The sequence below is a fragment of the Leuresthes tenuis genome, unplaced genomic scaffold, assembly GCF_036924035.1.
Source record: "Leuresthes tenuis unplaced genomic scaffold, fLeuTen1.0.hap1 SCAF_7, whole genome shotgun sequence".
NCBI lineage: Eukaryota > Metazoa > Chordata > Actinopteri > Atheriniformes > Atherinopsidae > Leuresthes > Leuresthes tenuis.
Genome location: NW_027325361.1, coordinates 2,043,976 through 2,058,870, shown reverse-complemented (window position 1 = coordinate 2,058,870; position 14,895 = coordinate 2,043,976). Strand labels below are relative to the sequence as shown.

Sequence of the window (14,895 nt, the reverse complement as noted above, 5' to 3'; positions counted from 1 at the left end):
AAAAGAAAAAAAAGTGCATTATTACAATGATTATTATCCAAATAATTATTTTGACATATGTGCAGGTATGTGGCGGTTAGCACCGTCGTCTCACAGCATATATATATATAAATATATATATTTATTTATATGTGTGTGTATTTAATGTTTATACAATTCTGCATGTATGAGGGTATATGCACTTACTTTTTGTTATCTGTTATTAATTTATTGTGCTTCAAACAGGGATAATGTCCCTAAATTATCTGACATTTAGATCATTTAGAAATGTAAGAAAGGGGGTGGTGGAGGGCAAATATAAGCTGAGGCTTCCGCCCCGACCCTCTGGTTGTGACCCAAGTTTAACTCTTTAAGAGTTAAAGTTAAGCCACTGAGTTAAATTAACTGTTTTGTTGAAGGGAGGCCGGTTACTTTTGGAGGAAGGGAGTGACGAAATCAGTAAACAGCGAAAGATGTGCTTTTGTATTCTTCATGTTTACGTCGCTAAGGACGTAAAATAAAAGGGCCAGAAAAAATAATCAATAAGGATTATTTTTACACAAAGATAATAGAGTAATTAAAATCTAAAGATATATAATAAATGTAATATGAAATAAATACCTGAAAATAAATCTGAGTGTGTTTATTTATTAAATCCAGATCAAATATCCAGAGAATAAAACGGTATTTCGCTACACTGTCCGACAGCGACCTCTGCTGGTCGGCTGTGAGATTGAACCGGAAGTGTTTTCAGTCGTTTCCGGTACTGGCTTCTGGGTCATCGTCTGTTTGCAGCCCATGTCAGCACGTTAGCCTATTTTAATTTCGATGGCAAACAGAACCGTTAAAGATGCCAATAGTATACACGGGACCAACCCGCAGTATCTGGTGGAGAAAATCACCCGGACCCGGATCTACGAGTCCAAATACTGGAAGGAGGAGTGCTTCGGTCTCACCGGTCAGTAGCGTGTTAGCCTACAAGCTAACTTGGCTAGTTTCTCTTAATTGATGAAAAAATACCGTTCAGTTAATAATATTGAACTAGTTTAAATGAGATAATTGAACTATTAATGTGTCATAAAATCTTCCTCTGATGACTAGTTGTTCGAGTTTATAACCGTTAACGTTAGAAGTCTATCTACTAATTTAAAAACAGATATAAATATAGCTGGTTTTTACCTGGAGTTCATGGTGTCTTTATTATCCTAACAGATTAGTTAGCGGCTAACAGTGATACACAACATATTACAGCAAACACCAACACACAGCAGCTCAGATGCAGCTTAATAACATAATTTCTAAGACTTACTGCGGCAGGGATCGACTACTTACGTCTGAAACTGATCCGTTCTGCGTCGTGGCTGGAATATCTTCGCCCTAATAAGAACAACACAAACACACCTGACCTAGTAGATCTGGCTTTTATTTTATTCTTTAATCATAGACCTGACCTTAAGCATGTTATCGAGTTTTTTAAAACACTTTTACAACACCCTGCAAGTAAGTTTACATTTGAATGGGAAGTGACACAAATTCAGTGGAGACAACAGGAATTTCTCCCTAAATTTCCCCCTAAAACACGTTTCTTTAGTTTTTGAAACATTGTTTAAGATGGCTCAATAGCACTAACCGACAAAATCTCTCACTACAGAATCATGAAAATATAACCTTTAATATTTAGCACTTTTCTAAACAAATGTCATGAAGTGCTTTATGTAGTTGCAGATAAAATGAAATCAGAAACATTTGATAACATTTTAGGACAGTTTATCAATGGATTGATAAGAACTAAATAAGAAAATGCTCTCTGCTTGTTCCTAAGTTCAGGGGACGCAAATGTTCTGTCACCTCTGGACTTAAATGTGTTTCTGGAACCAGTAACAGTCCTCTGCCAGAGGATCTCAGTCCATGAAGAGCCTCGTATTTTACTAAATTATCAGCTGAATAAGAAGGTGAAAGATCTCGAAAGGTTTTTAGAAGTCTTCAGGGTCTCTTGAGCTCTGCACCACCAGTTTAGTTTGTACCTTCATGTTATCGTGTTGTGTCCACAGCCGAGCTGGTGGTGGATAAAGCCATGGAACTGAAGTACGTGGGAGGCGTTTTTGGTGGAAACATCAAGCCGACGCCCTTCCTCTGCCTCACGCTGAAGATGCTGCAGATCCAGCCAGAGAAAGACATCATCGTGGAGTTCATAAAGAATGAGGACTTCAAGTGAGTTCCCCTCTGAGAAGGAGACAAAACCAACTTCATTACGGACTTCACGATAAAAAACAAGACGTTAAACAGAGTCGATAACATACAAACACACACAATAACGTATATTTAAATACGTACAGTCAGTTTCATACAGAGAAACACTTATTCCAGAGTCTGGAAACCTCACATTAGATGGTCCCAAAACGGCATAAAAACCCATTTATACAGTAAAGGTGTCGACACCTGCAGCCTTTGAGTTCTGCTGAATCATCGTGGTTCCTTCACTGTTATTCTCATGGCTTCATTCTTTCCTGTAATTTGACTCCAACTGTGCATCATAGCGTTAGAAACATCTGCATGTTTGTGTGTGAGAATGTTTGTTGGTGCGTGGATCGTCTGGCATTACCTGTGAGTATCTTTCATCTGTCATTTGTCTGGAGATAAACTGTCCGAGATCTTTAACCTTATTATAGTCGGAGAGATAACGCTTTTACTTCCATTATATAAAGAAGCTCGCTGAATTAAAAACCTCAAAATCATCTGATTATGTCAGCTGGTTCCCTGGTAAATTACCAGCAGTTTGCACCTCATTCCATGGGATGATGAAAAAGGAGAGAAATCCTCTTTTGTCTGTCATCAGAACATCGCCTCAGTTGATTTTCACAGACTGTGTCAGACCAGTGAGGCGGAATGGTTTCCTCTGGGCTCCACAGTTCCTCGGTGTTACTTCCTCACAGTTTTGGTAGTAAACAAACATGTGACCGACCCCCCCCCCCCCCCCCCCCCCCCCCCCTTAAAGGTGACATATTAAGCCCTGTTTTGTCAACATTTGACCCAATTTTCTGAGGTCTTATTGAGATGTTTGAGACAGGTTTTATATATATATATTTATTTATATGTGTGTGTATTTAATGTTTATACAATTCTGCATGTATGAGGGTATATGCACTTACTTTTTGTTATCTATTATTCATTTATTGTGCTTCAAACCGGGATAATGTCCCTAAATGATCTGGCATTTAGATAATTTAGAAATGTAAGAAAGAGGGCAAATATAAGCTGAGGCTTCCGCCCCGACCCTCTGGTTGTGACCCAAGTTTAACTCTTTAAGAGTTAAAGTTAAGCCACTGAGTTAATTTAACTGTAAGGGAGTGACGAAATCGGTAAACTACCAGTTTTCTGAGGTCTTATTGAGATGTTTTTTGACAGGTTTTGGACCAGATATCTGTTGGTTGAGGCACAGCATATGAAATCAGGTCATTTCTTTGGGTCATATTCCTACGATATGGAAGAGGACGAAGGGAACGCTCTTTATATGTTGTTGTTGAGCGGAAACTGTCTGTTTTCTCAGATACGTGCGTCTGCTGGGGGCCATGTACATGAGGTTAACTGGCACTGCGGTGGACTGCTACAAATACCTGGAGCCGCTGTACAACGACTACAGAAAGATCAAGAGTCAGAACAGAAACGGAGGTGAGTTGAAGAAGAAGAATGAGATGTTTCACTTCCTGGAAGCAAAAGGGACAGCTTTCAGTGTCATTGTGGAACAATGCGTTTGGTTTTAGGTGCTTATTTTAATGTTTTATTCATGTTTTAAAGGAGGGAAATGAGGATTGGCTGTTAATGTGTGGAGCTTTCTGTGTTTGAGCAGCTTTAATGTTCTTGGTGTGAGCCGAAGGATTCTTTCATGTTGTTATGGATCCTGCAGATGCATTTCTGCTGCATCGTTTATCCCAATAAGATGCTTCACATGCAGTTAAAAACATGAATATGTTAATATGTATGATGTTAGCTACAAAGAGCTTAATGGAACGGCTCCATCTACTTGAATGCTCTTGCAAAGGCTTCTGTCCCAACTGGGTCCCTCCGTTGGTCCCAGGATTGTCGTCTAGCAGCTCCTACACCACGCCTAAGACAATCCAAACTCTGTTCATGTGTCGTCCCACGATGGTGGAATGACCTACCGAGCGCTACCAGAACAGGGGCGTCCCTGTCTATCTTCAAGAAGCTCCTGAAAACCCAGCTCTTCAGAGAGCATCTCCTATCCCAGCACTTACCTTGTACTTCCCTCCCCCCTCTATCTCTGCACTTTATCTTTCTGCTCTTCCTTCTATGCCTGCACCCTATCTCTACTCTGTCCCCTCTGACAGAGTCGGACTCCTGGGTTCCTTCTATGGAGCTTATTGTTAGCTTTTTATAAAGCTGTTATATCTTCATTTGTAAGTCTCTTTGGATAAAAGCGTCTGATAAATACAGAAACAGAAACGTGAACATATGTGATGCTGCTCAGAACCAGGATCACATTCCAGGTGCTGATGAGTGTTTAATGTGTGTGTGTGTGTGTGCAGAGTTTGAGCTGATGCACGTTGACGAGTTCATCGACGATCTTCTTCACGCAGAGAGGATCTGCGACATCATCCTTCCTCGCCTTCAGGTGCGTTAACCGCCGGGTTCCTGTTTCATTGGGAAAATGTGTCCAATAAAGGAGGGACAGAATGTTAAGATTTTATTTGTTTGGGTAAAGTTTTCTGTTTTTTGAATGAAACAAATATTTCTGAGCTGAACCTGCTTCACGAACACCGGTTCCTGTTCATTTATGAAGCTGAATCGTTTCACTTCTCCCTTTGGAGAAACTTTAACATCTGTTGGAAACATCTGTCTGTTACAGAAGAGGCAAGTTCTGGAGGAGGCGGAGATGTTGGACCCACGGATCAGCGCTCTGGAGGAGGACCTGGATGAGGTGGAAAGCAGCGAGGAAGAAGATGAGGAAGAAGAAAAGGTAATTAAATCTGGTATTAAGATGATAAATTTTACTTTCTACTGTCAGAGTTGTCGCCCCCTGCTGGTCAGTGGACAGAATGCACGTTTACGGCACTTCAAGTGGCTTTTCAGACCCAAATGAACAACAACGACCGAGGACGCCATCGTTGTCACGTTAATACTTCCTGATCGTATGAACCAGGTGTCTTTGTCACCATCTGGGCCTTAGTTCCATCGATCCCTGGCCTCCTCTCAGAGTTAAACATCTCGCTGCTCACAGAGTCTGAGCAGCTGCTGTAAAGCAGCCTGTGAGGAGCCAGAATCACCAACTTAGAATCATTTAGCTCACAGGAATGACCCGAACAGGTGATGATAAAGGATGCAAAGGTGCTCCGACCCCATTTAAATCCCCTCGCTGTTACACTTTGGAACAATGTTTTAGATGTTTCCCTGATTCAGATCCATGGCTCTTTAGCAGGCTTGGGCAGAAATGAACAATCTTTCAGAAAGATCCATTTAATCTGAATCAGGACAGCGGCCCTCGAGGACCAGAGTTCACATCCCTGCTTCAGCCTCATCCACAGTTTCCTTCAGTGCATTTATTCAGAGAGCTTTAATGTGTTTATTATTAGAACCAAAGTGATTATCAGTCCTTTTCACACCTTTTTAAGCCTGAAGTATTCGATCAAACACTTCAGAAAGAACAGCAGCCAGTGCTTCTGCCTGATAAACTTTATAATGAATAAAAACAATGACTGAGAGATAAAAAGATGATTTAAAAGGGTTGAAACCAAGCTGAAAATCAGATTTAAATGGGATCTGCAGGAGGTGACGTGTCGAGGCTCTGATGTCCGCACAAAGCGGCGGGTCTTTGAATGCACCCTGAACAGCAAAAATCCCTCCGAGAGGAAAAGAAGCTTCATTAAAACCTCTGAAACCATCAGACATCCCTGATTTAAGAACGTTTTAAATGTGTCTGTTCAGGTTTGTGATTTTCTTTTCCTGCAGCCGGAGAGGCTTCAGACCCCTGAACCTCACAGACGCAGTTACCGTGACAACGACAGACCCCGCCGCTCCCCGTCGCCGCGTTACAAACGCAGCCGCTCGCCCAGACGGTTTGTGTTGCGCTTTTCCTTTCATACCAGAGAATTGTTTGGACTGAAAACCGAGTCAAACTGATTGTTTCCCCGACAGACGCAGCAGATCTCCGAAGAGACGAAGGTACGGCCGCTTTCCTTCGAATTCAATCACACTAAGACTCAAACCTGTGTGTTTGGCACTGACTGTGAATGTGTTTTGGATGTAAAACCAACTCTAAGCGAGTCTCTTTTCAAAGTTTTGTTGGTCGCCTTCTCCGGGGAGTCGAAGCGAGTCCAAACGGATGCATTAAAGCAGCAGCAGAAGCCTGAAAACAAAGGAAAGAATCAAGAAATTTATACGCCAAGAAGCCAAATATTACTTTAAGAACCTGGATATTATTTAGCCTTTGAATTAAATCTCCAAAAAGCTTCTGTTAGAATCGTGTTTTCTGACATAAAGCAGAATCCGATCTATTTAAAATGCTTGTGATGCAGCCGGATCACTGCTCAGAGTGATGGTTCTAAGTCTCTTAGAACCTCAGAACCTTTCTCAGAACCTCCTGCAGCAGTGAAAGCACCATTCAGCTCTCTTCCTGGGCGCTGAGCACATTTAGTAAAGCTTTTCATTTAATCTTTAGTTCTTTCCGAATGATTTTATGCTGAATAAAATCTTATATAAGTTACTTTAGTTCTTCCAAGTCTTAGTTCAGTTAGTTTCATTTTAAGATATTTGTCTTTTGAGGTATTGTTTCGTTTAAAAAACGTGACGTCAGATGTTCTTCCTGTGGGAGGAGCCTAACTGGTTCCACTTAAGCAAGGATCTGGGACTCTAATCGGTGTGTTTGACCCCCTGAAGAAGGCGAGCGAACTGAAACCTGTTCGGTTAATGCCGACCCGTCCGAAGAGCCCCTGAAATGAATATCAGGATGAATCCTGCCACACAAACGGTGTTTCGAATGTGTTCTGTTGTACTCCAACAGCCCGTCGCCCCGCAGAGAGCGCCATCGCAGCAAGAGCCCCCGCCGGCACCGCAGCCGGTCCAGAGACAGACGCCACCGCTCCAAATCCCCCGGTAGGTGGAGCTCAGACCTCTTTCTGACGCTTTCTGACCAGCCTGAAGCTGGTTCCGTACTGGTGCCAGAACCAGAACCAGAGTTCAGTGCTGCAGCAGTGCGTCCTGGTCTGTTTCAGCTGGTGTTACAGCGCCTCTATGTGGCCAAATGATGTAACTACAGCAGGTTATTGCTGCTGCTCAGAACGGCTTTTATCAGGTTTTATACCAGAACTGCATTGAATACCAGCATCGTTGATGCTCACCAGGAAGCAAACGGAGCCTGATTAATTCTGTTTATAGAACAGAAGGAAATGCACAGTCAATATCTGTGAAAATGTGTGGAAACATGAGTGGAAGTGAAGCATCCATTCTTATTTCATCCAGTCTTTCTGTAAGCTTTAACCTAGAAGAATAATCTCTTCTGGTTTTATTCTGTTGGTCGAGTCGTGCCTTTAAATGCCATTTATGACCTTTCTTTTGTAAAGTTACTATTTTATTAGATTTTCTGTATTTATCTGTATTTATTGTTCAGGGGAGTTATCTGCTGCTTGTGAGCAGTTGGAAACACTTTCAACAGATTGATTTTTCTTGCTCATCTAGAATTTTCTTAATTTAAGGGAAAATGATGGAGTGAGACTTTATTTTACAGCATATTCAGACCATAAATGTGTGGAATCTATGAAGGTTTACATGTAATTAAGCTCAGAGATGTGGTTTAAATGCTAATAACGACACAGAAGAGGGAACAAACGTGTGCATGAGTGTAACAGTTTGACTGTCGTGAACCAGGTCACCACAGAAGCCACAGACATCGCAGCCACTCCAAGTCTCCAGAGAGGTGAGTGTTATTAAACGTCTCTTTATGAGCAGCTGGGTCAGATACTGATGAAGACCCAGCTGCACAGTTAAAGATCAGAGAAATTAACTGTTCTTTTAACTACTTTAGATTAGGGATGCACCTCTGGTACCGATATCTGAGGTTCAGTATCGGCCGATACTGAAACAGACAAACAGTCCAGAATTATGCTAACGGTCATTTTCATTGCGTGGAAAAGACTGCGATCATTCTTTTGTTCAAGGCTTGACTTAAAGGGAAAGTTCGTTGTTTTTTTTTAAAACCGAGACCTTATTTCTGGCATAAAATAAGTGAATCTACTCGGTGAATAGATTTGTCACGATACCCAATCCGTATCGGTACAGATACAGATATCGTACAGATATCGTACAGATGCAGATATCGTACAGATGCAGATATCGGATTGGTACAGATATCGTACAGGTGCAGATATCGTACAGGTGCAGATATCGTACAGGTGCAGATATCGTACAGATGCAGATATCGTACAGATGCAGATGCAGATATCGGATCGGTACAGATACAGATATCGTACAGATGCAGATGCAGATATCGGATCGGTACAGATACAGATATCGTACAGATGCAGATGCAGATATCGGATCGGTACAGGTGCAGATATCGTACCGGTGCAGATATCGTACCGGTGCAGATATCGCACCGGTGCAGATATCGTACCGATGCAGATATCGTACCGGTGCAGATATCGTGCAGATATCGTACCGGTGCAGATATCGTGCAGGTGCAGATATCGTACAGATATCGTACAGGTGCAGATATCGCACCGATGCAGATATCGTACAGATGCAGATATCGTACAGATATCGTACAGGTTCAGATATCGTACCGATGCAGATATCGTGCAGGTTCAGATATCGTACCGATGCAGATATCGTGCAGGTGCAGATATCGTACCGATGCAGATATTGTACTGATACAGATGCAGATATCTTACCGGTGCAGATATCGTACAGATGCAGATATCGTACAGGTGCAGATATCGTACAGATACAGATGCAGATATCGTACAGATGCAGATATCGTACAGATACAGATGCAGATATCGTACAGGTGCAGATATCGTACCGATGCAGATATCGTACAGGTGCAGATATCGTACAGGTGCAGATATCGTACAGGTGCAGATATCGTACCGATGCAGATATCGTACAGGTGCAGATATCGTACAGATGCAGATATCGTACAGATATCGTACAGGTGCAGATATCGTACAGATATCGTACAGGTGCAGATATCGTACAGGTGCAGATATCGTACAGGTGCAGATATCGTACAGATATCGTACCGGTGCAGATATCGTACAGCTGCAGATATCGTACAGATGCAGATGCAGATATCGTACAGATGCAGGATCGTTGGATCCCGACTTTAGATACAGTGAATGAAGTTTTGTTTCTTGTAACATTAACTTTTTAATGAGAATTAATGTTTTATTTCACCTCACAGGAGTTCAAAAAAGAGTCACAAGAAGAGTCGAAGAGGAAACGAGTGATCTCCCTTTTTTATTTGAACCCGTTTCCCCTCTTTTTTCTGGTCCTTTAACTCTTGTATTAAGTACTTTTTTATGGCAGGACTTTCAGTTTTGGATGCTCGGGCCGCTGTTACAGCAGTGTTTCTGGGGTTAAACCTCTGTTTGTGGCTCTCTGTATTCTGTACTTTACTCACTCTGAACTGATGTTTGACATATAAATAAAGACCCTGATTCATGTGAAGTTTTCAGGATGTTTATTCTTGCGTGTTACTCTGAATTTAAATGTCACAGCTGTGCATGAATGTGACCGAGCTGAGAAACAAGTCAAATCCATGCACAGACCTGCATAATGATCTGGTGATGGAGGTGAGTTGAAGGGTTAGAGCAGGATTACGACCTCAACAACACAGCATCAGCATCAATCCAACGCTGGTGAAAGCTGCTTCACACCAAGGAAAGTGTGTTAAAGACTAAAAGACTGCAGCTGCAGCTGCATTACGTAGATGTGTTGGGTCAGACTAACCGTGTGATGTCATTGTGCTGCCTGCTCTCCCGTCTCTAATTCACTTCTCTCAGTTTATTCTGGTTTTATTTGGACTTCCTGTTTAAACTTCCTGCTGCTGTTTATCAGTTTGATGCTGCTGGAGCTTCTGGTTCGGTTCTTTCAGTAAAATTCACTGCATAAATACCTGGTTTTGTGTTCTGATAATAAAGTTTATTCAGCTAACAGCTGGAATCTAACAGATGCATTCAGACGTGTTAAAGAAACACCAAATAATTACAGCACGTTTTATTAAAATAAAGGTGTGAATACATAGAACTAGTGAGTCAGTTACTTTCTTCTGAGGAGAAAAGAGGCTTTTAATAATGATATTTTGCAAGAGATAACAACACAGTACAGAATACAGAGCTGCTCTGAACACTATATATATATATATATATATATATATATATATATATATAGCCCACGTCATCCTTCCTTCGGTATAGTTGATCCTTTTTCTACCTTCCCTCCCCAGACACAGTCCTAAATATCAGCTTCATCCCCCTTAAAGTGCAGCTATCTCATCTTACCGTGCAGCGAAATCATTTGTAGGTTAAACACTCAAACAAAAAGAATGAATTTTCCGTAGAAAAAGACATTTTTCCTGAACATATTTGTTCATCAGTGTTATTACAGCTTAAAAGCAGCATTTTACGCTCTAACTAGTTGTATTTGTTGCCTTTATAAAAGCAGAGACACTGCAAAGATTACAGTCTTCTTCCTAAAACTATCACAAAAGAAAGCCGTGAAACAGAAAACCGGGGACTTGAGTGAAGGTAAGTGACGGGAAAACATGACAAGAAACCTGAAAACAAGAATAATCTAAACAGAACGTGACAGAAACAAACAAGACACAACCGTGCACGCTCACACTCACTGATACAGACGATTCAGAGTCACCAGTTAACCTAACATGCATGTTTTTGCATGTGGGAGGAAGTGGGAGAACCCAGAGGGAACCCAGAGGGAACCCAGAGGGAACCCAGAGGGAACCCAGAGGGATCCCAGAGGGAACCCAGAGGGAACCCAGAGGGAACCCAGAGGGAACCCAGAGGGAACCCAGAGGGAACCCAGAGGGATCCCAGAGGGATCCCAGAGGGAACCCAGAGGGAACCCAGAGGGATCCCAGAGGGAACCCAGAGGGAACCCAGAGGGATCCCAGAGGGATCCCAGAGGGATCCTAGAGGGAACCCAGAGGGAACCCAGAGGGAACCCAGAGGGAACCCAGAGGGATCCCAGAGGGATCCCAGAGGGATCCCAGAGGGAACCCAGAGGGAACCCAGAGGGATCCCAGAGGGAACCCAGAGGGAACCCAGAGGGAACCCAGAGGGATCCCAGAGGGATCCCAGAGGGAACCCAGAGGGATCCCAGAGGGATCCCAGAGGGAACCCAGAGGGAACCCAGAGGGATCCCAGAGGGAACCCAGAGGGAACCCAGAGGGATCCCAGAGGGATCCCAGAGGGAACCCAGAGGGAACCCAGAGGGAACCCAGAGGGAACCCAGAGGGAACCCAGAGGGATCCCAGAGGGAACCCAGAGGGAACCCAGAGGGATCCCAGAGGGATCCCAGAGGGAACCCAGAGGGAACCCAGAGGGATCCCAGAGGGAACCCAGAGGGAACCCAGAGGGATCCCAGAGGGATCCCAGAGGGATCCTAGAGGGAACCCAGAGGGAACCCAGAGGGAACCCAGAGGGAACCCACGCATAGAGATGCCTGATGAGAACGTTTATTCAGCTCAGTTTGTATTTAACAGATACATCCAGGAAACATTAAATATTCAGACGTGTTAAGTTTTGCATGTTTTATTCAAATAAATGCTTGAACTCTTGTACAGTCACCAGAAAAAGATATTTTTCCTGAACATATTTGTTCAGTAGTGTTATTACAGCTTAAAAGCAGCATTTTACGCTCTAACTAGTTGCATCTGTTGCCTTTATAAAAGCAGAGACACTGCAAAGATTGCAGTCTTCTTCCTAAAACTATCACATAAGAAATGGAATTATTGTTAAAACATTTTTATCTAAAAAGACACGTGAGCATGAGGTGAAATTTCCTCTCCTCCACCCTGAGCTCAGCTGTTAACACGCATGTGAAAAGCTTCACATTTGGAGCCTGTCTCTTTAAGAACTCACTCAGACTCAGAATCTGGCAGATTTGCCAGAAACTCCTGGATTTCTCTGCACATTCGGTGCCTGCCTCGCTCTGCGATCCTCTGCAGCGATTTGATGCTGTTCTGCCTGTAGAAGCCCTGGTGAGGAATCGCAGCCGCCTTCATGTTGTACCGAATCGACTGCTGCCCATCCTTCCGATCGTAGAACAAGTATCTTGCGTATCTGTTGTAGATCAGCTGTTTGTCTGCAGGCTCCAGATCTCTCTCCAGCAGCTCCTGGAACATCTGATCTGCTTTCCTCAGGCCCTGAACTGACTTTGCATACAGTAGAGCCAGGTCGATCTTCTTGGATAAGGAAGTGTGGGGGTAAAGAGAGATCACCTCCTTCGTCAGGCTGATGGCTTTGTCGAGCATTCTTTGATTTGGGCGACTGTCTCTGGACAGGATTTTCCATTTATAGCAGAGTGCAGCGCATCTCTTCAGGTAGCGCTCATCCGGATGCTTCTTCAGGGCCTCCTCTGACACATCAATGGCGTCATCATAGAGGTTGAGTGTCCTGTACAGCCTCACCAGTGGTTTCAAGCCGCTGTAGCTGCTGACGGGATTCGTTAAAATCTTTTTTGCCAACTCGTGCGCCTCATCTTCGATTTGCTCTCCTCTCTTGGCACGATAGTCCAGGTCTCGAGCAGCGAGGTACAAGTTCTCTGGATCCTCCTCTCTGGCCATTCTGATCTCCTCCAAGATGCCATCCAGGCTTGTGTCACTGTGCTTATGAACACTCATCAAGCCCACCACCCGGCTGGTCTGCCACTGCACCATGTCTGGCTTCATCCTGATGGCTCTCTGGAAGTAATCTGCTGCCAGCAGCCTCTTTTCTTTGTCAAACTTCATCAGAGTCCAGGCCTTCTCTGCTAAGATCTCTGGGTGGAGCTCATCCTGGAGTGGAGATGGGTCTTTCTTTATCAGGGCCTCCACCTTTGACAGGTAATCCTGACTTTTGTCCTCTTCACCCAGATGATGGTGCAGCCATGCCAGGTTCCCGTAGTTCACCACCAACCAGGGACCCTCCTCTGTGCCTCTCAGCTGGTGGAAGGCCTCCGTGGCCCTGCTGAAGAGACATTGGGCCTCTTCAGTCAAGCCCAACTTGTATTGGATGAACCCCTGCAGGTTGTAAATGTGACCCAGCCAGCTGTTTCCTTCCTCTGTGCCGATGTCCTCCAGCTTATCCTTCAGATGGAGCATTTTCTTCTTGTCGGGGTCCAGATCCCAGGTGAAGTGACACTCCAGGGCTTCCAGTTTGGACTGACTCTGAGCAGCACTGACGGAAAAGCATTTAAAAAGGCGTGTTAATCACCAGAGATGGTACAATCTGCTCAGATAATTAAATTAATACGATAATAATAACCTTTAAAGGCAAAAACAAAACAAAAAGTTCCTCAGGACCAAAGTGTGGTGTGATCCTTTCGCCCTTTAAGGGTCCTTGTGGTCAGAAGAAGGTGTAGGTTTATTACAGCAACAAACACTTTAATTAAATGAAAAGAAGTAAAACAAGCTTTCAGAAACTTGTCCCCAGAAATGACTCCTGAAAACCTTTCGTTTTGTTTCACCCTATGAGCCCCAAGAGGCTAAAATCAAACTGACGCGAACTTTTCCCGTCTTTTGTGTTGTAATACTCTCCTCTACCAGGAGATGGCGCCAAATCGCACCTTGTTCATGGCGGCTCACTGGCGGTCATCTTAATACTGTTTTTGGCCGCAGAGATGTTGAAAACCGCCTCACACGTTGATAACAACCACAATCCAAACTAAATCCAGCTGCAGAAATGATTACAGAACTGCTAAACTCATGAGTCAGATGAATGATGTATGTTTCCATCAGTCTGTCCGGTCATCAGCATGAAAACAGTTGGTGGTCAGAGCCACCTCCCCAATAAACACTGAGAATAATTCGATTTTTTATTTATTTTTTGCCTTTCAGGGCTCATTGTGTGACTTAATTATCTATTTTCTATTTTTTTTTCTGTCAGACTTATAACAGAGTAAGTAACATGTAAATCTAAAACCAAACTATTTAAAACAGTTTAAAAAGAAGTTTTCATCAGCTCTTTCTGTGACAACACTCTGAATGTGATGAATGTATTGAAGTGAAATATTGATCAGAAGATGCTGGAAAGATTCCAACGACTGAACTTGTCCTTTTCATGAGAAACACTGAATAGAAAGACAATGTGAGGATACGGCAGGACAGATTTAACCCTGAACAGGAAGGAATAAAGACGCTGTAAAGATGAGTAAAGAAAGGAGAGAAAGAGGTTAACATCGCGTTAATTATCCTGAGGACAAATGCAGGCACTCACCTCATCATTCAGCTTTTTTGGAAATGTGAATCTTTGTGAATTTTAGAGCTTTTCTTGGATCAAAGCAGCAGCTTCTCCGGCGTCTTCGATAATCTGCAGATCGCAGCTCAGTTTGCAGAGGCTTTTATAGGCGGTGCGTTGTCGCGCGAAGTCTCAGGAGACGCATCTCACGACGCGATGCGCAGATTCATCTGTGCGATTTTACAGGCTGAAGGAATCCAAGTCCAATGGGAAGAAGTCAGTCTGAGACGAAGGTTGCGCCACCTCTGGATCCGGTTCGCCCTACCGAACATGGTGACGTCACTGACGTTACAGCACAGGGTAACTTTCGGTTTCCCAGGAATGGAAACTTACGCCGTTTAAAAGGAACAGAAAGTATGAATCAAATGTTTCTGCCTTCATCTAAAACTATGATTCATGCAGTTGTTTAAGCTACAAATAATTCATGTTTAAAACAAAATGAATAAAG

The 14,895-nt window shown here is 43.3% G+C and overlaps 2 protein-coding genes across 2 annotated transcripts; one reads left to right on the top strand and one right to left on the bottom strand.

Moving 5' to 3' along the window:
- The first annotated feature begins 741 nt into the window (after positions 1-741).
- Positions 742-9,653, top strand: prpf38a (pre-mRNA processing factor 38A). The gene is made up of 10 exons (XM_072388823.1): positions 742-937; positions 2,031-2,190; positions 3,527-3,648; positions 4,524-4,609; positions 4,844-4,954; positions 5,944-6,050; positions 6,130-6,156; positions 6,995-7,086; positions 7,858-7,906; positions 9,392-9,653. The coding sequence occupies exons 1-10, from the start codon at positions 808-810 to the stop codon at positions 9,435-9,437; spliced, it is 930 nt and encodes a 309-aa protein (XP_072244924.1). The 5' UTR covers positions 742-807; the 3' UTR covers positions 9,438-9,653.
- Positions 9,654-11,984: 2,331 nt separating this feature from the next.
- On the bottom strand, positions 11,985-14,670 carry LOC140311470 (interferon-induced protein with tetratricopeptide repeats 1-like). Its single transcript, XM_072388850.1, has 3 exons — positions 14,427-14,670; positions 12,086-13,388; positions 11,985-12,049 (listed from the first exon to the last, which is right to left on the bottom strand). Exons 1-2 carry the CDS (start codon positions 14,432-14,434, stop codon positions 12,089-12,091), a joined length of 1,308 nt encoding a protein of 435 aa, XP_072244951.1. The 5' UTR covers positions 14,435-14,670; the 3' UTR covers positions 11,985-12,049; positions 12,086-12,088.
- Between the last annotated feature and the right edge of the window lie 225 nt (positions 14,671-14,895).

What these genes read in the sequence shown, in the direction of transcription:
- prpf38a (XM_072388823.1), top strand. Translation starts at nt 808, where the DNA reads ATGGCAAACAGAACCGTTAAAGATGCCAATAGTATACACGGGACCAAC. An exon ending in ATAAAGAATGAGGACTTCAA is followed by an intron (nt 2,191 to 3,526) that starts GTGAGTTCCCCT and finishes CTGTTTTCTCAG; the next exon opens with ATACGTGCGTCTGCTGGGGG. An exon ending in GAGTCAGAACAGAAACGGAG is followed by an intron (nt 3,649 to 4,523) that starts GTGAGTTGAAGA and finishes GTGTGTGTGCAG; the next exon opens with AGTTTGAGCTGATGCACGTT.